This window comes from Dipodomys spectabilis, unplaced genomic scaffold (genome assembly GCF_019054845.1).
Source record: "Dipodomys spectabilis isolate Male_0828 unplaced genomic scaffold, ASM1905484v1 ptg000127l, whole genome shotgun sequence".
In the NCBI taxonomy this organism is placed as follows: Eukaryota; Metazoa; Chordata; class Mammalia; order Rodentia; family Heteromyidae; genus Dipodomys; species Dipodomys spectabilis.
The window spans coordinates 4349796-4373655 of record NW_024870804.1 but is presented as its reverse complement, the minus strand read 5'-3'; the positions used below and the strand labels follow the sequence as shown (position 1 = coordinate 4373655).

The window sequence follows — 23860 nt, the reverse complement described above, 5'->3', positions numbered from 1 at the left end:
GTGTGCCCTACCTCAACCAAACGTAGGTTGAGATGGAATCAAACAATTGTTTTAAATTCCTGAGCCGACCTCTAATTGTGATCCTTCAGTGTCTGCCTCCCAGGTAGCCAGGATTACAAACTTGAGCCACTGTACCCAGCCCTGATTGTCTCATGGCGTGACTGTCTCCTAGACATTTATACGTGGCTTTGTTTCCAAGAAACCAGAGCTAAGTATCTCAGTGAGATGCCTTCGGTGGTCAGCTGATTGCTTTGAGAAAAGAAAAAAAAAAAAAAAGAGCAAACTCTCATGTTGAAAAATGACCCCATCCAACACACTTGAGACCCTCATAGTAAACAAACAAAAAGCTTTTTATTATTATTATTTCACTAGAAAATGACAGGGCCTTGAGAACAGAGCAAGAGCTGGAGCTGCCGGCGTCACCTTGCATTAAGCAAAGTAACCCCAGAGGAAAATGGCACAGCTGAGGCAGAGGATGCAGTTGATGTCCAGAAGGGTTTTCACAATGGGGTTCTCCTCCAAGGAAACGATGACGGCTTCTGCTTTGCTTGGGGCCTCCTCCCGGCCTTTGTCCTCCATGCCACACAGCCATAAGATGGCCTTCACCACTTTGGACCGCTTATGGATGACATCACCTGAGGATAAACCAAAGAGGAAAGGTCAGAGAGAGGAGCTTGTATCTCCCAGTGACAGAGCAAGAACCAGATGTGCCCATGCTCCAGGGTAAGTACTTCAAGGACCTCTTCCAGCAGGTAGGATCCGCTCTCTGGATCCGTAGATGCAAGCAAACCAGAATTGAAAACACTCAGAGGATCCCAGGCGCTGGTGGCTCATGCCTGTAAATCTTGGCACTCAGGAGGCTGAGATTTGAGGATCACAGTTTGAGGCTAGCCCAGGCAGGAAAGTCCATGAGACTCTTATCTCCAATTAACTCAGAAAAAAAAAGCCAGAAGTAGACGTGTGACTCAAGTGGTAGAGCACCAGCCTTGAATAAAAAGGCTTAAGGATCTGCATTCTGGCTGAGTTCAATTCCCAGTACCAGCGTGAAAAAGAGTGTGAGAGAGAGAGGAAGAGAAAGAGAGGGAAGAAAGGAAGGAAGGGAAGGAGGGAGGGAGGAAGGAAGGAAGGAAGGAAGGGAGGAAGGAAGGAAGGAAGGAAGGAAGGAAGGAAGGAAGGAAGGAAATATTCGGGAAAAGACTAGGCCTGCACTGAACATGCAGAGAATTTTTCTTGTCCCTATTTCCTAAACAATATAGTGTCAATAATCTAGAGCTGACTTAAAGTACACTGGAGGGTGTACCTGGGTTATATAATAACATGATGCCTCTGGGAACTCAAATATCCATGGGTGTTGGTATCCACATGAATCCTGGTCCCAGTCTCCTCTGATTCTAGGAAGGCTGGCATTTTCAGAAGTTCTCCATCTTCCAATGGAGACCTCCAGGCTCAGATTAACTCGACTTCTACCTCCTCTACATAAACATAGCAGAGGATTTCAGTTCAAAACCAGCCCAGAAAGGACAGTCTGTGAATCTCTGATCTCCATTTAACAACAAAAAGCTGGCAGTGGAGGTGTGGCTCAAGTCATAGAGTGCCAGCCTTAAGTAGAAAAGCTAACGGAGAGCAACCAGGTCCTGAGTTCAAGCCCCAGTACTACAAAACCACCCAACAAAACCTAGTGTCTGCAAAGTGGGAAAGGCCCAGACAGGAAACCAGAGGTGGCTAACATCCCAAGTCAGTTCCCTTTTGTGGCTTGTGATCAGATAGAAAAAAAAAAAAATCCTGCCAGGTATCAGTGCTCACGCTTGTAATCCTAGCTACGCAGGAGGCTGAGATCTGAGGATCAGGGTTGAAGGCCAGCCAGGGCAGGAAAGTCCATGAGACTCTTATCTCCAATGAACCAACAGAAAACCAGAAGTGGCACAGTGGCTCAAGTGGTAGAGCGCTAGCCTTGAGCTGAAGAGTGCAGGGACAGCGCCTAGGCCCAGAGTTCAAGCCCCACAACCTACTTAAAAAAAAAAAAAGTCCTCTTAAACATGAGCCCTTGATGCTCCTACCAAGGCCGGAGGCAACTCACCACTGTGGGCTTTAGACTTATTGTCTTGAGCCATTTCCAATTGGATGCTGGTGCTGGTGGCCTCTGGGGCTCCGTTCTGAGTCAGGGTCAGAGGCAGGATGGTTGCTGGCTGCACCTGGTCCTTCTGGACTACTGGATCATGACGTGTAAACCAGGTCAAGCGACTGACCTGAGAAGCAGAGACCAACCGTGAGGTACAGGTGTGAGGGGAAGGGAGCCTGCCTCCGGTATCCCCCGCTGGCAAGTTCCTGCCCAGCCATCAGCTCAACCCTCACCCCAGGCTGCTCGTCTACTCCTCCCTTCTGGCTTACCCTCTCTCAATCTTTCTAAGCCACCCCCTCCTTTCTCTGTCAGCCCTCATTCTTATGCTGGGACCTCCTAGGGTAAATGGGATGCAGGGATCAACTAGCCAAGGACAGAAGTAGGGTCATTGGACGCGCAGGGGTCTTAAGCTGCTTCCAGCAATAAGAACCCTAAACTTAGCTGGAAATGCTAGAAAATGTTTGTGTTTAGCCGGGTGATGGTGGCTCACTGATGTTACCCTAGCCACTTGGGAGGCTGAGATCTGAGGATCGTGGTTCTAAACCCAGCACAAACAGGAAAATTCATGAGACTCTTATCTCCAATAAACCACCAGAAAATAGGAAGTGGTGCTGTGGCTCAAAGTGGTAGAGTGCTAGCCTTGAGCAAAGATGAGCTCATGGACAGCATTCAAGCCCTGAGTTCAAGCCCCACGACTGACCAAAGAAAAACGAAACAAAAATCCTTGTGTTTTTAGTTGATGGCAATAAAGAAAATAGACTGACCTCTATTCCTAGAAGGCTTTTGGCTCCACACAGGGGCCTGAGGTTCAAAGCAGACCTACAAGCTGGAGTGTGATGACCTCTTCTCAATTCTGAATCAGCCCATCCCTAAAGCCCCACTTGGGGCTTTACAGCCTTTAGAAAGCTCAGTTCTTTCTGTTTAAACCAGTCTCAGCAAGCTGGGTGCCAGTGGCTCACACCTGTCATCCTAGCTACCAAGGAGGCTGAGATCTGATGATCCCGGTTCCAAGCTAGCCTGGGCAGGAGAGTCCATGAGACTTATCTCCAATTAACCACCAGAAAACCAGAAGTGGTGCTGTGGCTCAAGTTGTAGAGTGCTCACCTTGAGCTGAAGAGCTGAGAGACAGCACCCTGCCACCCCCCCCAAAAAAAAAAACAGTCTAAGCAGATGAATCTGTACCATCTCCTTGGAGGGCGGGTCAGTGAGCCAGCTCACGGCACACACGGTGATCAGGGTGGTGGATGAGAGGATCATGGAGAAGTAGAGGTAGTGGACATTCTTCACCACAGCTGGGCGCTCATCTGGCTGGTCACACCGAGGCTGCACGTAGATAAAGTCCAGGACCAGCCGGACCAGCCCTAGAAGCAGGCCCAGGATCAGGCCAAAGAAAGCACCCTGGAAGCCAGGGGGAAGCCACCTTAGAGACAGCAAGGACATGAGACTCCAGAAACCTCCAGGAGTCATCTTAAGAGCTTGTCTTTTTTTTTGGGGGGGGGGGGTCAGTCGTGGGGCTTCAACTCTGGGCTTGGGCGCTGTCTTTGCGCTCTTCAGCTCAAGGCGAGTGCTCTACCATTGGAATCACAGCGCCACTTCTGGTTTTCTAGTGGTTTATTGGAGAGAAGAGTCTCACAGACTTTCCTGCTTGGGCTGGCTTTGAACCGTGATCCTCAGATCTCAGCCTCCTGAGTAGCTAGGATTACAGGCCTGAGCCACTGGCACCTGGCAATAATTATTATATTTTTATTTAAATAGTTGTGCAAAGAGGTTAACCTTCAGCATGTCAATTTTTAAGTACCATGCACCCTGACTTTCTGTTGTCAGCCACTGCTGCCTCATGCTTGTAATCTTAGCTACTCAGAAGGCTGAGATCTGGCCGGGCACCAATGGCTCACACCTGTAATCCTAGCTATTCACGAGGTTGAGATCCGAGGATTGTGGTTCAAAGCCAGCCCGGGCAGGAAAGTCCTTGAGACTCTTATCTCCAATAAACCACCAGAAAACCGGAAGTGGCGCTGTGGCTCAAGTGGTAGAGCGCTAGCCTTGAGCTGAAGAGCTGAGGGACAGTGCCCAGGCCCAGAATTCAAGCCCCATGTTTGACTAAAACAAACTAAAAAACAACAAACAAAAACAAAACAGAAGGACTGGGAAGGTAGCTCAGTGGTAGAGCTCTTGACTTGCATGCTTGAGGCCCTGGGTTCGATCCCTCAGCACCACATAAGCAGAAAGAAAAAAAAAAGCCGGAAGTGGTGCTGTGGCTCAAGTGGTAGAGCACTAGCCTTGAGTTGAAGAGCTGAGGGACAGCACCCAGGCCCAGAGTCCAGGCCCCACGACTGGACCCAAAAAACAAACAAACAAACAAAAAAACAGAAGGCTGAGATCTGAGGATCCAAGTTTGAAACCAGCCCAGGTAAGAAAGTCCATGAGACCAGCAAAAAGCCAGAAATGAAGGTGAAGCACAAGTGGTAGAGTGCCAGCATTGAGTGAAAAATGAGAGCTTGAGACCTCTGAGTTCAAGCCCTACTCCTGGCACCAAAAAAAAAAAAAAAGACTACAAAACCTGAAAGTGCATCAAGGTACCTTTGAGAACCTCCACAGCATTTTGTTCCAAGGCCCCTCCCTGTGTCCCGCCCACCTGCAGATCCCTTTCCATAGCCCTCCCCACTCAGCCCTCCAGGGCAGTGATTGGTTCTTGTTTACAAGGCTACCTTTTCATTGGTCCGCTTCCAGAAGCATCCCATGATGAAGACCACAGCCACAGGTGGTTGCAGGTAGGAGCTGATGGACTGGATGTAGATGAACAGTTGGCCTCCTTGGCTGGCCTGGACCACAGGGATCCAGAGGATAGAGACCAGCACCAACACAAACACAAACACCCTGTGCAGGATGGAGAGAGAATCCAAATAGCTCTGACTTCCTTGAGGATTTACTTCTCTTCCTCTTCACACAGCTTCACTGAGTTATTCATTACATACCACAAAATCCATCCCTAAGAAGTATAATATCCATCAATGTTCACAAAATTTACACAGTTTCGCAATCATCACGAGAAGCTAGAGTTAGAGCCAGGTGCTGGTAGCCCATGCCTGTAATCCTGTAATTTAAAAGGCTGAGCTCTGAAGGTCTCAGAATTCCGCTTAGGCAGGAAAGACGGTGAGACTCTTATCTGCAATTAACTACCAAAAAAGCCAGAAGTGGAGCTTGACTGAAGTGGTAGAGCACAAAAGCTCAGGGATAGCACCCAGGCCCTGAATTCAAGCCCCAATAGCAGCACACATACACAGCGAGTGGAAGCATCCACCAAAAAAAGCTCCCTTAAGAGCTAGAGGCAACTATTAGGAGGTAGAAATAGAAGGATCACTGTTTGAATCCAACCAGGCCTACCCCCATAACCCCACCCCCCAAATCTGATTGGCTGTGTTGCTTTGCTTGGTTGTAATCCCAGCTACTCAGGAGGCCTAGGTAGGAAGAACTTGGGGTGAGGATCCAGGCCGGTGCCAGGCCAAAAGCACAAGACCTTTTCTGAAAAATAACACACACACACACACACACACACACACACACACACACACACACACACACACACACAAAGTGACTTCAGTGGGAGAAAACCTGCCTATTAAATACAAGGTCCTAAATTCAACACCAGAACCAAAACATAGCAAGAAAAATAAAATTTAAATGAGGTACTGGGGCTTGAACTCAGGGCCTGGACACTATCCCTGAGCTTTTTCACTCAAAGCTGGTGGTCTACCACTTGAGCCACAGCTCCATTTCCAGCTTTCTGCTGGTTAGTTGGAGTCTCACAGACCTACCTGCTTGGGCTAGCCTTGAACTTTGATTCTGAGCTCTCAACCTCCTGAGTTGGCATGAGCCACCGGTGCCTGCCTAAAAAAATTGTTCTTGATCTAAGGCTGAGATGCTGCCTAGGTGCCTCTTCTTGAGTGACAGAGACCTAAGGTGCTCATTTGCATATGCTTCCATAAAATGCACATGCTGCTCATTTTGGCTCCTCCCACTACGCTTCCAGATCTCAGAAGCCTTGGTGTAAAAACCTTTCTTCTAAGCCAGATGAGCTCCCTCAGTTCCAAGTCTATGTTGGGACCCCTTCTGAATCTCTAGGTCTCCTGACTCCCCAAGAAAACACTCATTATAGGTCTGGGAATGTGGTTTAGTGGTAGAGTGCTTGCCTAACATGCATGAAGCCCTGGTACCAAATAAACAGAAAAAGCCAGAAGTGGAGCTGTGGCTCAAGTGGTAGAGTGCTAGCCTTGAGCAAAAGAAGCTCAGGGGATTTGGTGCTGTGGCTCAAGTTGTATAGCAGTAGCCTTGAGCTGAAGAGGTCAGCAACAGAACCCAGGCCCAGAGTCAGTCTGACTGACTCCCGCCAAAAAAAAATAAAAAAGAAGCTCAGGGACAGTGCCCAGGCCCTCGTTAGAGCCATAATTTTCTGTTGACTCTTCTTCCTCCTCCTCTTCCTCCTCCTGCTACAGGATGGTAACAGCTACATCTTCTCACTACTCAATCCTAATACTTGGTGCACAATAGATGTTCATCAAACATCTCTTGAGCTGGACACTGGTAAGTCATGCTTATAATCCTAACTACTCAGGAGGCTGAGATCTGAGGATCATGGGTTCAAAGCCAGCCCCAGGCAGGAAAAGTCTGTAAGACTCATCTCCAGTTAACTGCCAGAAAGCTGTCCACAGAAAGCCCGAGGTCATTAGACCTCCAGAAGTAGAGCTGAGGCTCAACGTAGTAGAGCACTAGCTTTGGACAAAAGAGCTCAGGGACAGAGCCCAGGCCCTGAGTTCAAGCCCCACGAGTGAAAAAAAAAAAAGGTCCTTGAATAAATGAATGACCTCCTAATCCATGGAGTCCTGATGCTCTTCATCTCTTTCATCAGAGATAGCTGAGCCAGTCTGGATGGGCTACCAGCTGGACTTGGCCTGCATGGGGACTCAATTCTCACCTCCCTTGGACATCATTGCCCGGCCCGGAAGTCCTTACCTGCCCACAATCATCAGCTCCTTCTCAGATGCCCGAGACCGGATGTGGGTCCAGATGTCCATGGTGAAGATGGTACTGGCACTGTTAAAGATGGAGGTGAGGGAGGACATGAGAGCGGCCACCATCACAGCCATCATGAGCCCGCGGAGTCCTGGGGGCAGAAGGGAGGTCTATGGGCCTCGGGCTTTCTGTGGACAGCTTCTGCCTTCGCTCAGGGTCCTGGTGCCCAGACCCAAAGCCAGCTCTGAAGAGATGGAGGGGATGATGGGGCACAAGCCCGGACCTGACCTCTGTGTGTGTGTGTGTGTGTGTGTGTGTGTGTGTGTGTCTGTGCGCGCACGCGTGCTCACTGGTCCTAGGGCTTGAACTCAGAGCCTGGGTACTCTTTGGCCTTTTCTGCTCAAAACTAGTGTTCTACCACTTGAATCACACATCCACTTCCAGCTTTTTGGTGGGGGTAATTGCAAATTACAGTCTTACGGACTTTTCTGCCTGGGTTGGCTTCCAATCTCGATCCTCAGAGCTCAGCCTCCTGAGTAGCTGACCCTCCCATCATATCTTCATCTCAGATCAGAGGTTATCCCAGGTCCTCCTGTCTGGGGACCCCAGGGGACTCGGTGTGGGGTGTGAGGATGTTACCTGTGGGCAGGAGTTCCAGCACCAGCTTTGGGTACGCAATGTCAGAGCAGCCCGACGGATTGCTACAGACCCTCTGGCAGATGTCCGGATGTGCACACGCCACTTCATCTGCAGAGGAGACAGACTCGGGATGAAGCCGGCTCAGAACCCAGACCTGGCCACCACATTTCCCACCCAGGACACAGGTCTACTGCATGGGACCTTACAGCCCCACGAACCCAGGTACCCAGAGAGCAGACTGGGCATGTATAAAATACAAATTGTGAATGGATGTGAAATGTGTCTGTCAGTGTGTGGCACTGTGGCAAAACACTGGGTAGAGGCTACTAACAGATTTTTATTTTTATTTTTTATTTGTCAGTTGTAGGGCTTGAACTCTGGGCCTGAGCACTGTCCCTGAGCTCTTCAGTTCAAGATGAGCGCTCTACCACTTGAGCCACAGTGCCACTTCCGGCTTTTTCTGTTTATGTGGTGCTGAGGAATCAAGCCAGGGCCTCATGCATGCGAAGCAAGCACTCTACCACTGAGCCACCTTCCCAGCAGAGACTACTAATAGAGTAAATAGGTCTAGGCCAAAGCTCATAGCTCTGGAAGTCCTGGGAGTGGGGGTGAGGGGACGAAAGCCTGGGTTACTGTGGGAGCAGCGCAGCATGATCTGAGCATGGACTAGAGAGACAGACAGACAATAGAGACACACACACACAGATACAGATACAGAAAGGAGAAGAGAGGAGGCAGGACAGCAGGCGGGGAGAGGAGGACAGAACAGATCTGATGACTTGGAGAGGCCCATCCCAATGACCTAAAGACCTCCCGTGATGCCTCAGTGTGTGTGTGTGTGTGTGTGTGTGTGTGTGTACGCGTGTGCATGTTCAAGTCCTGGGGCTTGAACTTGGGGCCTTGAGCTTTTGTACTCAAGGCTAGTGCTCTACCGCTTGAGCCACAGCTCCACTTGTGGCTTTTTGTGCTTAATTGGAGATAAAAGTCTCTGGGACTTTTCCTGCCCAGGCTGGCTTCAAACCATGATCTTCAGATCTCAGCCTCTTTGAATGGCTAGGATTATAAGTGATATCATCATCTTGAGGATCACAACCTTACATACAGACCCTGGGAACACTCATCCAAATGACAGCATCTATCACTTGCCATATATAAAGAACCTGCTTTAAGCCAGGCACCAATGGCTTACTCTGCCATCGGGCTACAAAGAAGACAGACAATGGAAGGACTGTGGTCTGAGGCCAGCCCAAGCAGAGACCTGAGGCCCCTTCTGAACCAACAGCCAGACACAGTGGCATGAACTTGTCATCTCCCTAACTACACAGGAGGCTGAAGTTGGGAGGATTGTGGTTCCAGACCAGCCCGAAGAGAAAAGTCCACGGAACTCCATCTCAATGGGAAGAAGCTAGATGCGGTAGAGGATACCAATCATCTGGGCATGCAGGAAGTGAAATCTTACCTCAAAAAGAACCAGTGTGAGCTGACTCAGTAGCTCAAGCCTGGTATCCTATCTACTTGGGAGACCGAGGACAGGACGGGAGGGGATTGTGGGAAAAGGCCAAGCCAGGCAAAAAGACGTTCCCAAGACCAGTGACCAAGCGTAGTGGCACATTTCTGATACTGAGCTACCCAAGAAACACAAGTAAAATTGCAGCCCAGGCTGCACAGGCATAAAGCTCAACCCTACCTCCAAAATATCCAATGTTAAAAGGGGCTGGAGGTGTGGTACAAGTGGTAGAGTGCCCGCCTAGCAAATGCAAGGCCTTGTATTCAATTTCCAGGATTGTCAAAAATGAAAACTAACAAACAATAACAACAAAAACAGTGGGAAGCCGGGCTCCAGTGTCTTACATCTGTAATCCTACCTACTCAAAAGGCCAAGATCTGAGGATTGCAGTTCAAAGCCAGCCTAGGCAGGAAAGAAGAAAGTCCATGAGACTCTTATCTCTAATTCACTACCAGAAAACCAGAAGTAGCACTGTGGCTCAAGTGGTCAAGTGCTAGCCTCAAGCAAAAAAAGCTCAGGGACAGTGCCCAGGCCCTGAGTTCAAGCCCCAGGACTGGCAAAATTACAAACAGACAAATAAATAAATAAATGGCTGGTACAGTGGCTCACGCCTGTAATCCTAGCTACTTAGGAGGCTAAGATCTGAGGTTCGACGTTTGAAGCCAGCCAGCCTAGGCAGGAAAATTCATGAGACTCTTATGTCCAATAAACTACTCAGAAAAAGCTGGAAGTGGCACTGTGGCTCAAGTCGTGGAGTGCCAGCCTTGAGCACAAAAAGGCTCAGGGACAGCATCCAGGCTCTGAGTTCATGCCTCAGGACCAGCAAAAAGAAAAAGGAAAAAAGAAAAGTATTGCTTTGTATTATGTAAAGTATTACCACCTCTTTTTTTTTTTTTTGTCTGTCATGGGCCTGAACTCTGGGCCTGGGCACTGTCCTTCAGCTCTTCAGTTCAAGGCTATTGCTCTACCACTTGAGCCACAGCACCACTTCTGGCTTTTTTTCTTTTTGCTTATGTGGTGCTGAGGAATTGAACCCAGGGCCTCATGCATGCAAGGCAAACACTTTACCACTGAGCCACATTCCCAGCCCCTTATTACCACCTTTTTACCAGTGAGGAAATGACAGCAGTGGGAGATGACATGATGGTGGGCAGGCCTCACAGCTGGTAAGTTAGCAGAGTGAGACTTAGACCAGCGATCCTCACATACTTGTGGTTTCTCCTAGCTGTCCGCCCTCTTCCCTGGAGGCAGAGCCAGGGGGCCAGCATCTGACCGGCAGAGGTCGGCTTCCTGAGTTCAGCACCAAGGACAGCATCCCCAGTTCCTTTCCCTCCTCCCACCCCCCCAACTCCAGGGTACCAGTATCTCTCTCTCTCTCTCTCTCTCTCTCTCTCTCTCTCTCTCTCTCACACACACACACACACACACACACACCCTAAAAGCAAAGGTACTAGAAGAGTTGATATACCCTAGTGTTTGCTTTCAAAAGGAGGGGGGCCAGGCACTGGTGGCTCATGCCTGTAATCCTAGCTATTAAGCAGGCTGAGATCTGAGGATCATGGTTCAAAGCCAGCCCAGACAGGAAAGTCTGTGACATTCTTATCTCCAATAAACCACCAGAAAACTGGAAGTGGTGCTGTGGCTCAAGTGGTAGAACTCTCACCTTGAGCTGAAGAGCTGAGGGAGAGTGCTCAAGTCAGGAGTTCAAGCCCCATGACCAACCAAAAAAAAAAAACAGGAGGGGGGCATTGGTGGCTCACACTTATAATCCTAGTTAGGAGGCTGAGATCTGAGGATCATGGTTTGAAGCCAGCCCAGGCAGGAAAGTCCATGAGACTCTTAGCTCCAATTAACCATAAGAAAACCAGAAGTGATGCTATGTCTCAAGTGGTAGAGCACTAGCCTTGAGCACCAAGAGGCTCAGGGACAGGACTCAGGCCTGGAGGGGATGGGGGGAAGGGCTGGGAGTTGCATTTCCATTGGGCCCAAGTTATCAAACCACTGAGCTCAAACACGGAGGAATGAAAGAGTACATTTTTGTGCCATGGGGGTCCCAGTGAAACTATTTTGTGGTTCCCATAGGTTGTGGTATGGGACATGATATAATTAAGAACACACCCCCAGTTAGCATCGCCTAAGCTTGGCTTGTGCATGGAACTGTGTTGGGGAACAGCCTTGGAGCCTGTAGATGTCCAGATGGAGGAGACCTCTCTGCCCATCCTGAAGGTGGTAAGACCCTGGTATCCTGTCCTCTGGGTAGGCAGAGATATGTCCAGAACCCTTCACAGAGTCTGAGGCTTGCACCGACCTGCTCACCTGGAAAGAGGACCCGGCTAATCATGCCCGGGAACACCATGATGAAAAGGGGAAGGATCTTGAGGTATGCGGCCATCAGAGAGCCTCCTTTAGCGTGAGACAGGTTCTTGGCAGCCAGAGACCTCTGGACGATCACCTGAAACATGGCAAGGGGGCTGGGATGCGGCTGGGCTTGGCATCTGGGTCGCTGTGGTTGGCTCTTGGTTTGCCTGGTTACTCTGAGAATTTTTTTTTTTCTGTTCAAATTTCTTGTGTCATTACTAGGGCTTGAACTCAGGCCCTTGAGCCACAGCTCTTCTCCCTCCCTCTCTCCCTCCCCCCACCTCTCTCTCTTGCTGGTTAATTGGAGATAAGAGTCTCATGGACTTTTCTTAGAATCACAATCCTTGGATCTCAGACTCCTAAGTAGCTAGGATTACAGGCATGAGCCACCAGCACCTTCCTGAAGCATCTCTTTTCAATTCTCAGTCCCTGTAGTCTAAATGGGCAGCTGCAACTCTGTCTCCTTCCTTCTTCTTAATCCAAGGCTAGACTTAGCCAGTTGGAATTACCCACCATCTGAGTGGTACCATGGTCAGACAAGGAAAAGAAGTCCAGTCAAAGCATTCAGTGACTCTTATTTCTTGGAGAAGCCAGGCGCCAGTGGCTTGCTTCTGTAATCTGAGCTACTCCGAAAGCTGAGATCTAAGGATCGCAGTTCAAAGTCAGCCTGGGCCAGAAAGTCCATGAGACTCTCATCTCCAATTAATCAGCTGACCACTGGAAGTGGTCCTTTGGCTGAATTGGTAGAGCGCTAGCCCTGAGCAAAAGAAACACAGAGATATGCCCAAGCCCTGAGTTCAAGCCCCTAGGACTAGCAACACAAACATACAAAACATGCAGACCAACAGAGCTCTTTGTGCCCTCACTGGTTCCTTAAATCCAGGTATCGACTTTACCATCTGTAAAAATGGAACTAACTGGCAGTGATTGATTCGGAGGTATCCAGCAAGGAGGCAATAGTAATTATTGCCATTGGTGGATGAAATTAGGAGAAGCAGATCAAGTAGATCAACAAAATAGAAGGGATGCGCCTTAGAGATTGGATGCCATGACAGAGAGCTGTCAGTCAAACAGACGGGAAACGTGGATAGCATGGGAGAGGTCTCCTGGGCATCCCTCAGCCAGCTGCCCTGTACCTGATCCGTGCACCAGTACCAGAGAGAGGGGATGGACATTCCAAAGAGAATCCCAGGCCACGGCAGATCAGACGTCACTGGGTCCCGGAAGATATGGAAGGCGTCTTCTCGGGGTAGCCCACAGCTGCTATTTGCGCTGCGGTTGCTAGCCAAAGCCAAGAAATATTTCTCATTCAGGCCTTCTAGACCGCCGACCGCTGCAAAGCCTAGAATGCAGAGGGAGCCCTGAATCCTTTGTTAGGAACTCAGAGCGGCTCTCAACAAGCAAGGGGGTGGGGGGGAGGCTGGGTGGAGATGGATGAGGTCCTGTGTGGAGCTAAGCTGCTAACAGATATTGGTCCCTAGAGGATTCTTTTTTGGGGGGCGGAGGTGGGGGCTGGTCCTGAGGCTTGAGCCTGGGCACTGTCTCTGAGCTCCATTTTGCTCAAGGCTAGCACTCTACCACTTGAACCACAGTGCCACTTCCAGCTTTTTCTGTTTATGTGCTATTGAGGAATCAAACCCAGGGTTTTATGTATGCTAGGCAAGCACTCTACCCACTAAGCCACATTCCCAGCTTCCCCCAATCCCGCCCCTGACCCACTATGAGACTCTTATCTCCAATTAACCACTCAAAAACTGGAAGTGGTGGTGTGGCTCAAAGTGGTAGAGTGTTAGCCTTGGGCAAAAAGAGCTCAGGGACAGTGCCTAGGCTCTGGGTTCAAGGCCCATGATGGACAAAAAAAAAAAAAGAGCAGGGCTGGGAAGGTGGCTTGCCTTGCATGCATGAGGCCCTGGGTTCGATTCCTCAGCACCACATAAGCAAAAAGAAAAAAGTTGGAAGTGGTGCTGTGGCTCAAGTGGTAGTGCGCTAGCCTTGAGTGAAGAGCTGAGGACAGTGCCCAGACACAGAGTTCAAGCCCCTTGACCGGACCCAAAAAAAAGAAAGAAAGAAAGGAAGGAAGGAAGGAAGGAAGGAAAGAAAGAAAGAAAGACCTAAGGGACATTGCTCAGGCTCTGAGTTCAAACCCTAGTCCTGCACATACAAAAAAAAAAAAGTTTGATCAACTTGAAGATTTTATTTTGTGGTAATAGGGGAACTACGGTTATATTTTTGCTTATCAGTAGATCCATTCATTTAAAAAAAGAAAAAAAAGCCAAGCACCAGCAGCTCACCCTGTAATCCTAGCTACTCAGGAGGCTGAGATCTAAGGATCACAGTTCAAAGCCAGCCTGGGCAGGAAAGCCCATGAGACTCTTATCTCCAATTAACCACCAGAAAACCAGAAGTGGCACTGTGGCTCAAGTAGTAGAGCACTCACCTTGAACCAAAGAGCTGAAGGACAGTACCCAGACCCAGAGTTCCAGCCCCATGACTGACAAAAAAAAAAAAAAAAGACTAGGTGACATCCTTCAGAAAAGTTGAATACAGAATAACCCTGCCTTAAGCAATACACCCAAAAGGAATCCCCAAGCAGTATCCTTAAGTTTGCTCATCATAGATAGGTGGTCGCCAGTGCCTGTGGCTTTACTTACTGTAGCCCATCAAGATGAGCGAGCCTATGAGCATGATCCCGGTCTGCAAAGCATCCGTGTAGATCACCGCCGCCAGCCCACCTGGAGGAAAGCGGGGAGGGAGAAGCTCTGAGACTCAGGTATTCACCTGGGCTGCAGGGAAAACCTGAGTGGAGATTTCTTAGGGTTGATTGCTGGCCAAGATGGCCACAGGAGCTCTTCCCTGTGTGAAGGGACGCTTTGCAACTTTACTTTGCTGTTACCTTTCAGGTGGAGGTGATGTTGCTTCCTCTACCACATGGGCTGGGTGGACCCTGTGACTTGTGTGGCTGAATAAAAAAACATTCAACTTCTCACATGCAGTTCCAAGCCTATCCCTCCAGGGGGCGCTGCAGCTTTGTCTCTCTCTCTCTCTCTCTCTCTCTCTCTCTCTCTCTCTCTCTCTCTCTCTCTCTCTCTCTCTCTCTCTCTCTCTTCCCCCCCTCGCTCCCCTCCCCCCACCTCACCCCTCACTACTTTCAATCCTATGGTGCCCTGAAGATAGCAGTTTTGTTTTGCTTTTTTATTTTATGTGTGTTGCTAGTGCTGATGTGTAAATTTGGGGCCTGGGCACTGACCCTTCTTAGCTTTTTTAATTCAAGGCTGGCACTCTACCACTGGAAACACATCTCCATTTCCAACTCCTGCCCTCAAAGGATCTCCAGTCTACTGGGGGAAACAGATGGCCAAGACACATTGGCTGGCCCAACTAGCCTTCCTCCTCCACATTCTCTGGACCCACGGTTTCTGCTAGTTCCCGAACTCAGCCACAGGTCTTTGCACAGTAAAGAGCCTTTGCTTGTGTTCCCTGGCATTCCAGGGTATGTGGAACAAACACCATGTTCTTTTTATTTCTCTAGCCCCCTCTCTTTTTCCAATCTTTCTCGGGCCACAGGACTGCAGTACTGTCCAGCACCAAGCAAAGGGAACCATTCTTAACTTTGGTTTGTGCCAATGGCACCCCCTGGAGTTGAGGGCATGATCTGCAAAATGATTTGTTCACTGGGCATCAGCAACTTCCACCACTTGTTTTGGGGAGTTTTCTTCTTTTGGGGGGGGGTTTGTCTTGGCAAGGCAAAATTTATTTCTGCACAGAAGGGTACAACACTGGCAAGCAAGCACCGCCCCCCCTTACGATTCTTTAGAAAAGTAAAACAAACTTCTCATCCCTCAGACTTTTCAGTGGTCCTTTCCTCTGCCTGGAATTCCCTTCCCTTACACTAATGTATCATCTACATTTGTTTGAGACATCACTGTTGAGAGCCTTTAACTGAGTAACTGAAAACTCTGTTAGGTTATCTATATGTAATGTAACCTAATGTATATATAAATTAATGTGATATGTGTTGCACACTATAGACTATCACCTAATATCACAGTATTATATATATAACCTAATTATATATGTAGTGTGATATATATCACACAGTTGTACAGATGTACGTGTGCATATATATAAACAGATACATTTGTGCAAAGAATTATACCGAGAACTCAGAAACTGGAGCATGAAAGTCTAGATATTTAAAAATATCTGTTACTTGTTGAGTCCCTACTATGTGCTAGACACTCTTCTAGGTTATAATCCAAAGCTACCAAATCGCAGGCTCCAGAATCACAATAATTTTCCCGGTTTGCATCAGGTTTGCATCATGTGAATGCACATGCTCCTGCACTAAGCAGATCCTCAGTAAGTAGTTCTGGAATACATCCATGAGAAAAAAACATGGTACCATTGTGGTGCAGCAAAGACAAACAAACAACCCTCTCTTATCAGATAATCTTCTTCCTATAGCTTGGAGAAGTCTTGCTATCTGGGACAATGGAAAGAGTTTTGTAAAAACATGGTCTTGGCATCCCAGAGTATCAGGAGATAAACCGGGAGAAGGTGGAATGGCCCACAGACCCTGCTCACCACCTGCCCCAGATACCTCCTGCTCAGTCATACCTGCCACAGTGTATAGAGCTGTGACGGCCAATAGCCCCACTATGGCCAGGTACAGATCCAGGCGCAAAGATTGCTGAATGAAGATGGCGCCTGCATACATATCCACCTGTGGAGACATGAAATGGATGGATGGATGTGTAGGTAGATAGATGGGATGGATGGGTATGTAGGTAGGTGAGTGGATGGATGGAAGGGTGTATGGAGATGGATGAATCCATGGATGAATGGATGGATGGGCAGATAAATCAGTGGATGGGTAGACAGATGCATGAGTGGATGGACAGATAGCCAGATGGATGGATGGAAGGATGGACTGATGGATGAAGGGAGGGTGGGAGAGAGGGAGGGACAGATGAATGGACAGCTGGATAGGTGGATATATGGAGGGAGGGACAGATAGATGGATGGATGGGTAGATGGATGTGGATGGGCAAATGCACTGATGGATAGATGGACTGATGAATGGATAGATGATGGATAGACAGATGGATGGGTGGACATATGGACAGATGGATAGATGGATGCATGGATGGGTGGGTGGATGGATGCATGGATGCATGGATGAATGGATGGACAGATGGATGGACATACAGACAGATGGACAGGTGGATGGATGGATGGATGGACAGATAGATGGATGGATTGTAGATGGATGGATGGATGGATGGATGGATGGATGGATGGATGAATGGATGGGTGGATGGAGAGATGGATGGATGGATGGAAGGAAAGATAGATGGAGGGATAGATGAGTGGATATGTTGATGGATGACAGATGGATGGATGGATAGTGGGTGGGTGGATGGATGGACAGGTGGATGGGATTGATGGATCAATGGATGGATTGATGGATGGATGGGAAGATGGACAGATGGATGGACAGATGGATAGGTGGACAGACAGAGGATGGATGATGGATGGATAGATGTACAAACAGATGGACAGATGGATGGAGAGATGGATGGATGGTCACATGGATGGATGGATGTATAGATGGATGGATGGAAGGATGAATGGATGGATGGAGGAATGGTGAGACAGATAGATGGGTGGATAGACAGATGTATGAATATTTCTAGCAGCTCTCCAGAACCAAGCCCTAGCCCAGATTCTGACAAATACAGAAGACCCATATATTGTCCTTCCTGCTTCCATCTTATCCTAGATCCTAGATCAGGCGTCTCAAACTGGAGTCCTATGGACAAAGAGGTTTGAAAGTCTTGCCTTGGGCTAAGGCAATGACCTCCTCAGTGATCATCTAGCTTCTGTACAGTTCTTCCTGCATTCCTCCTCCTGTTACCAGCGTGGTCACGTCTCTCCTCCCCACATGGGTGTGCCCTCCGCCACCCTCTCTCCCTTAGCTTTTTTCTCTCAGGATTGACACTCTATCACTTGAACCCCACCTCCACTTGAACATAAGAGTCTCCTAGACATTCCCACCCAGGCTGGCTTCGAAGCACGAGCCTCAGATCTCAGCCTCCTGAGTAACTAGGATGACAGGCGTGAGCCACCAGCATCCTGCAGTGTTTGTGCACTGAGTCTGTGGTGCAGTGTTTGCAGAGTGGACTTCCTTCGGACCCCCTCTCACAGGGGACAAGCTCCACCGCACTCCTCATGGTGGCACCAGCCAGGCCTCCGCCAGGCACATGCTGAATGGAGTATGGTGTATCTGGCCTTTACCACGCTCCTGGAGATCAGCCTGATCTGAGAAAGAAGCTTGCAATCTACCCAGCAGCTGGCTGGGGGCAGGGCAGAGCGCCCTTCCCCTGCCTCCCCTTCCTTTCAATGGTCTCTGCCATGCATCTCTTCTCTCTGGACCCCTCCATCTTCCTCTAACCATCCTGAATCCACCCAAGAGCAGGTGAAGAAGAGATGCTTTGTGGGCAAAGCTCTGTAAGTTACTTCTCCCCATGCTGCAGGCAGAAGGCCGGGCCGGGTCCCTGCCTTACCGAGATCTTGGTGAAGATGTAGATGAACAGATAGAGTACAGCCAGGGCGATGGAGATCCGGCAGCCGCCGAAGCGTCTCTGTAGGTACTCCGGCATCGTTGTCACCTAGTGGCAGAAGGGAGGTGACGTCACCCAGGTGGGCTGTGGACACGTGACCCCTGCAGCCCCCACCTCCTCCTCCCCAAACTTGGATTAGCTTCAGGAAAAAAGGAGGAGAAAGCTGGGCGCTGGTGGCTCACACCTGAAATCCTAGCTACTCAGGAGGCTGAGATCTGAGGATCAGGGTTCAAAGCCAGCCCAGGTGGGAAAAACCTGTGAGACCCTTATCTCCAATGAACCGCTAAAACAGAAGCAGAGATGTGGCTTAAGTGGTAGAGCACCAGCCTCGAATGGTAAAGTTCAGGCCCTGAGTTCAAGCCCCAGGACAGGCATAGATACACGCAAGAAAGTCTTGCAAGTTGGCTCTTCCTCAGCTCCCCCTAGGGTAGGGAGCTGGCTGAAGCTGTTCAGAATGAGGTTCCGGGGCTGGGAAGGTGGCTCAGTGGCAGAGCGCTTGCCTTGCATGCCTAAGGCCCTGGGTTCGATTGCTCAGCACCACATACACAAAAGAAAAAAGCCAGAAGTGGTGCTGTGGCTCAAGTGGTAGAGCGCTAGTTTTGAGCTGAAGAGCTGAGGGACAGCGCTCAGGCCCAGAGTTCAGGCCCCACGACCGGATCCAAAAAAAAAAAAAAACAACAGAACGAGGTTCCCTGAATCTCACCTGTGCTCCATCCCTCCCCTGAGCTGGGACCTGTCAGTGCCCTCTGCTGGATGTTCCCGGGCAGAAGAGAGGGCTGGCCCTTCATGTCAGAGCACCCTGGTCCTCAGGCTTACCTGGCCAGCGATGTAGATAGGGAGGAATATCCAGGCCAGCATCAGCACAGAAAATAAGCCCTGCCAGGGAAAAGATAGAACTGAGTCTCCCATTTGGACTTCCCTGTAGCACCCTGAGACAACCTGACCTGAAGTCCACCGGCTTTAGTTCCTTACTTGCTGCGAGGCTCATTATCCCTGGCCTTTCCGGTTTGGTTTTGTTTTTAAACGTGAGAAGAAGAGACCGTAAGTGTGGCAGATTATACCTACGGTACTAATCGGGAAGCTCTGAGCTCACTTACTCTCAGAGTTCAAGGCTACACTGGGCAACATAGTAAGAGACTTCTATGTGTGCCTAGCCTCATGTAGACATGAGGCCCAGAGAGGTCCAAGGATGTGTCCATTATGTGTATGTTGGTGATGGGAACCCAGGCTCTGTGGCTCAGGTCTATACTTGGATCCCCTGACGTGAGTGTCTAACATACTTAAGTCTCAACCCAGCATCCCTGTGAGTCGTATGAAGGTGAGGACTATAACCCACAGGAATTCCCTTCCAGACAGGCCCCTGCTAGGTCCTTTCCCTCATGCACCCCAGGGGAGCCGAAAGGCTGGTCTTCACTGAGTCACTTCATCTTGTAGATGGTCAATAGCTGTCCAAGTGTACAGATGCCGGATACCTATGAAGCATGCCTGTAATCCCAGCTACTCGGGAGGCCGAGATCTGAATGAAGATTTTCATTCAAAGTCAGCCCCGGCAGGAAAACGTCCATGAGACTCTTATCTGCAATCAATTAACTAACAGAAAGCCAAAAGTGGAACTGTGGCTCAAATGGTAGAGCGACAGCCTTAAGTGAAAAAGCTGAGCAACAGTGTGAAGCCCAGAGTCAAGTCCTGTTACCAGCACCAAAAGCCTTACGTTCACTTTTATAAAAGGTGCCCTTGGCTGGGGGCTGGCAGCATGCATCTGTAATCCCAGCTCCTCAGGAGGCTGAGATCTGAGGATCATGACTCAAAGCCAGTCCGATGTGAAAGTCTGTAAGACTCTTCCCTTCTCCCCGAGTCCTGGGGCTTAAACTCAGGGCCTGGGCACTGTTCCTGAGCTGCTTTGGCTCACAGCTAGCACTCTACCACTTGAGCCACAGCACCACTTCTGGCTTTTTCTGTTTATATAGTACTGAGGAATGGAACCCAGGGCTTCATGCGTGCTAGGCAAGCACTCTACCACTAAGCCACCTTCTTAGCCCTGTGAGACTCTATCTCCAATAAACTACCAAAAAAGCCAGAAGTGGAGCTGGGGCTCAAGTGGTAGAGTGCTAGCCTTGAGCACAGAAGCTCAAGGACAGTGCCCAGGCCCTGAGTTCAAGCCCCAGGACTGGCACCAAAAATGAAAACAAAAAGAAAAAGAAAAAAAAGTGCCTCCATGTATTGAAAGTGTAGGCCATTCACAGACCTTCCCCTACTCTTGGACAGAGGCTATGAAAGGTTGGCTCATACCTGTAATCCTAGCTACTCAGGAGACTGGGATATGAGGATCTTCATTGAAAGCCACCCCAGGAAAGACAAACCTGAAAGACCTTTATTTTAGGTCTGTCCTGAGGCTTGAACTCAGGGCCTAGACCCTCTCCCAGAGTTTTTTGCTCAAAGCTAGCACTCTACTACTTCAAGCCACAGTGACACTTCAGGTTTGAGGGTGGTTAATTGGAGAGAAAAATCTTACAGACTTTCCTGTCCAGGTTGGCTTTGAACCACGATCCTCAGATCTCAGCTGCCTGGGTAGCTAAGATGACAGGTGTGAACCACAAAACCAGCGCCTGGCTGATTCTTTTTTTTTTTTTTTGGTCAGTCATGGGGCTTGAACTCTGGGCTTGGACACTGTCCCTGCGTTCTTCAGCTCAAGGCAAGTGCTCTACCGCTTGAGCCACAGTGCCACTTCCAGTTTTCTAGTGGCTTACTGGAATTAAGAGTCTCACGGACTTTCCTGACCAGACTGGCTTTGAACTGTGATCTTCAGATCTCAGTCTCCTGAGTAGCTAGGATTACAGGCGTGAGCCACTGGTGCCCGGCTTCTGAGAGATTCTTAACTCTAGTTTTTTAGCAAAATATCCAGAAATAGAGGGATGGCTCAAAAGGTAAAGAACCAGCCCTGCCAGGTGCTGGTGGCTCATGCCTTTCATCCTAGCTACTCAGGAGGCTGAGATCTTAGGATCACAGTTCAAAGCCAGCCCAGTCAGGAAAGTCCATGAGACTCTTATCTCCAATGAACCACCAGAAAACCAGAAGAGGTGCTGTGGCTCAAGTGGTAGAACGGTTGCCTTGAGCTGAAGAGCTCAGAGACAGCACCCAGGTCCAGAGTTCAAGCCCCACGATGGACAAAAAAAAAAAAGAACCAGCCTTGAGTAAAATAGCTAAGTGAGAATGCAAGGCCATGAGTTCAAGCCCCAGTACAGGCCACAAAACACACATACCACCAGATGGAGGTGACATGTTTGTGTCTGGGGTAAAATACTTACGTTAAGCTCATAAGCAGTGACAGAAATGCCCACAGCAGCTCCTGAGCCTGCCAGACCAATGAAGTGTCCGCTTCCAACATTGCTGGCAAACAAGGATGCGCCCACCTGTGGGAAGATGGAGGGGTCAGATCACGGAGGTCTGGTATACCTAGTTCCACACCCCAAGTCTTTCCAGAGGAATCCAGATGGATAGAGAAAGAAAGCAAAACTATTCTGCCCTGTCTGTATGCAACATTTCTGGGGTAAAGGCTCATAGGGGCTACAGAAAATCCTTCATGAAGCCAGGCATGGTGGCTCATACCTGTAATCCTAGCTACTCAGGAAACTGGATCTGAGGATCGTGGTTCAAAGCTAACCTGGGCAGGAAAGTTCACAGGACTCTCTCTCTCTTTTTTTGGGGGGGGGAGTCTGGTCGTGGGGCCTGAACTCTGGGCCTGGGTGCTGTCCCTCAGCTCTTCAGTTCAAGGCTAGCGCTCTACCACTTGAGCCACAACGCCACTTCTGGCTTTTTTCTTTTTGCTTATGTGGTGCTGAAGAATCGAATCCAGGGTCTCATGCATGCAAGGCAAGCACTCTACCACTGAGCCACCTTCCCAGCCCAGGACTTTCTTTTTTATGGGGGTGGGGCAGTCGTGGGGCCTGAACTCTGATCTGTCCCTCAGCTCTTCAGCTCAGTTAGCGCTCTACCATTTGAGCCACAGTGCCACTTCTGGCTTTTTCTGCTTATGTGGTACTGAGGAATTGAACCCAGGGCCTCATGCATGCAAGGCAAGCACTCTACCACCGAGCCATCTTCCCAGGCCCCACAAGACTCTTATCTCCAATTTACCACCCCCAACCCAGAAATGGAGCTATGACTCAAGAAAGTGGTAGATCACTAGTCTTGAGCACAAAAGCTCAGGGACAGTGCCCAGGCCCTGAGTTCAAGCCCCATGATTGACAAAAAAAATCCTTCATGAGCCAGCATTAGTGGCTCATGCCTATAATCCTAGCTTCCCAGGAGGCTGAGATGTGATCAAAAGTCAAAGCCAGCACAGGCAGGAAAGTCTGTGAGACTATTATCTCTAATAAACTGCCAAAAAGCCAGGAGTGGAGATAGATGTAGCTTAAGTAGTAGAATGTTAAGTTTGAGCAGTGTTAAGGGACAGCATCCAGGCCCTGAGTTCAAGCCTCAGTACTGGCATATAGATGTTAACATTTAAAAAAATGCTTCCAAAAAAAAAAAATTTAGCCGGGCGCTGGTGGCTCACGCCTGTAATCCTAGCTACTCAGGAGGCTGAGATCTGAGGATCGAGGTTCAAAGCCAGCCCGGGCAGGAGAGACCGTGAGACTCCTATCTCCAGTAAACTACCAGAAAAGCGGAAGTGGCGCTGTAGCTCAAGTGGTAGAGCGCTGAAGAGCTGAGGGACAGCGCCCAGGCCCAGAGTTCAAGCCCCACGACTGACAAAAAAAATAAAAAAATGCTTCACAATGCAAATGAGTGTGCAGCTTCTCAGCTCTGCTTCTAACTACACAGGAGCCAGTTCTCTAGGTAGAACACGAAAAGGACAAGTCTGCCATCCTGTGGCTCAGTTGATCACGTGGCTCAAGGTGGACCAATGATATTCTATATTCCACATCCCATCACCCCCCCAGCAATTGGGAAAGTGGAAGAACAGTGTGGGACAAGGGCTCTGTGTCAGGGCCGTGCTCATCCCAGCCAGTCTGGGAAGAGAGAGAACGAGAGAGACAAGGAGAGAGAGAGAGACTCCGCTCCGAGCCACACAGCACTTACCGGCCACCACACCATGTCCCCTCCAGCCAAAAAGTAGCCTTTCACAGTGTCTCTTTTGGTCTTCACTGTGGACTGAAACAAAGAACAGAGAAACTTGAGCAATGAGAGCCACCCAAAGAGGCCTGGTCCCTAACTGCAAGCTGGGAAAACAGCAGGCACTGTCCCTGAGCTTTTACACTTAAGGCTGGCATTCTACCACTAGAGCCACAGCTCTACTTCTGGCTTTTCGTTGGTTAATTGGAGATAAGAATCTCATGGACAGCCAGGCCCTGGTGACTCAAACCTGTCATCCTAGCTACTTAGGAGGCTGAGATTTGAGGATCCCAGTTCAAAGCCAACCCAGGCACGAAAGATTCTTATCTCCAATAAATTATGCAGAAAAGGCTGGAAGTGGTACTGTGGCTCAAGTGGTAGAGCACTAGCCTTGAGCAAAAGAAGCTCAGGTACAGCACCTGGGCCCTGAGTTCAAACCCCATGACCAAGAATAAAAAAGGAGAAAGAACAAAAGAAAGAAAGAAAGATAGA

The 23860-nt window shown here is 49.3% G+C and overlaps 1 protein-coding gene across 1 annotated transcript in view; it reads right to left on the bottom strand.

Annotated features, from left to right (window-relative positions):
- Positions 1-329: 329 nt before the first annotated feature.
- Positions 330-23860, bottom strand: part of Slc5a11 (solute carrier family 5 member 11) — a 34662-nt gene continuing 11131 nt past the window's right edge. The window contains exons 3-16 of the mRNA XM_042689771.1: positions 23336-23407; positions 21562-21666; positions 19073-19132; positions 18200-18304; positions 16251-16356; positions 14285-14365; positions 12770-12975; positions 11592-11727; positions 7769-7876; positions 7130-7280; positions 4828-4996; positions 3302-3517; positions 2078-2246; positions 330-635 (exon numbers count right to left, since the gene is read on the bottom strand). Coding sequence (XP_042545705.1) covers positions 430-635; positions 2078-2246; positions 3302-3517; positions 4828-4996; positions 7130-7280; positions 7769-7876; positions 11592-11727; positions 12770-12975; positions 14285-14365; positions 16251-16356; positions 18200-18304; positions 19073-19132; positions 21562-21666; positions 23336-23407 — 1890 coding nt within the window. The 3' untranslated portion in view covers positions 330-429. The remainder of the gene's footprint in view (positions 636-2077; positions 2247-3301; positions 3518-4827; positions 4997-7129; positions 7281-7768; positions 7877-11591; positions 11728-12769; positions 12976-14284; positions 14366-16250; positions 16357-18199; positions 18305-19072; positions 19133-21561; positions 21667-23335; positions 23408-23860) is intronic.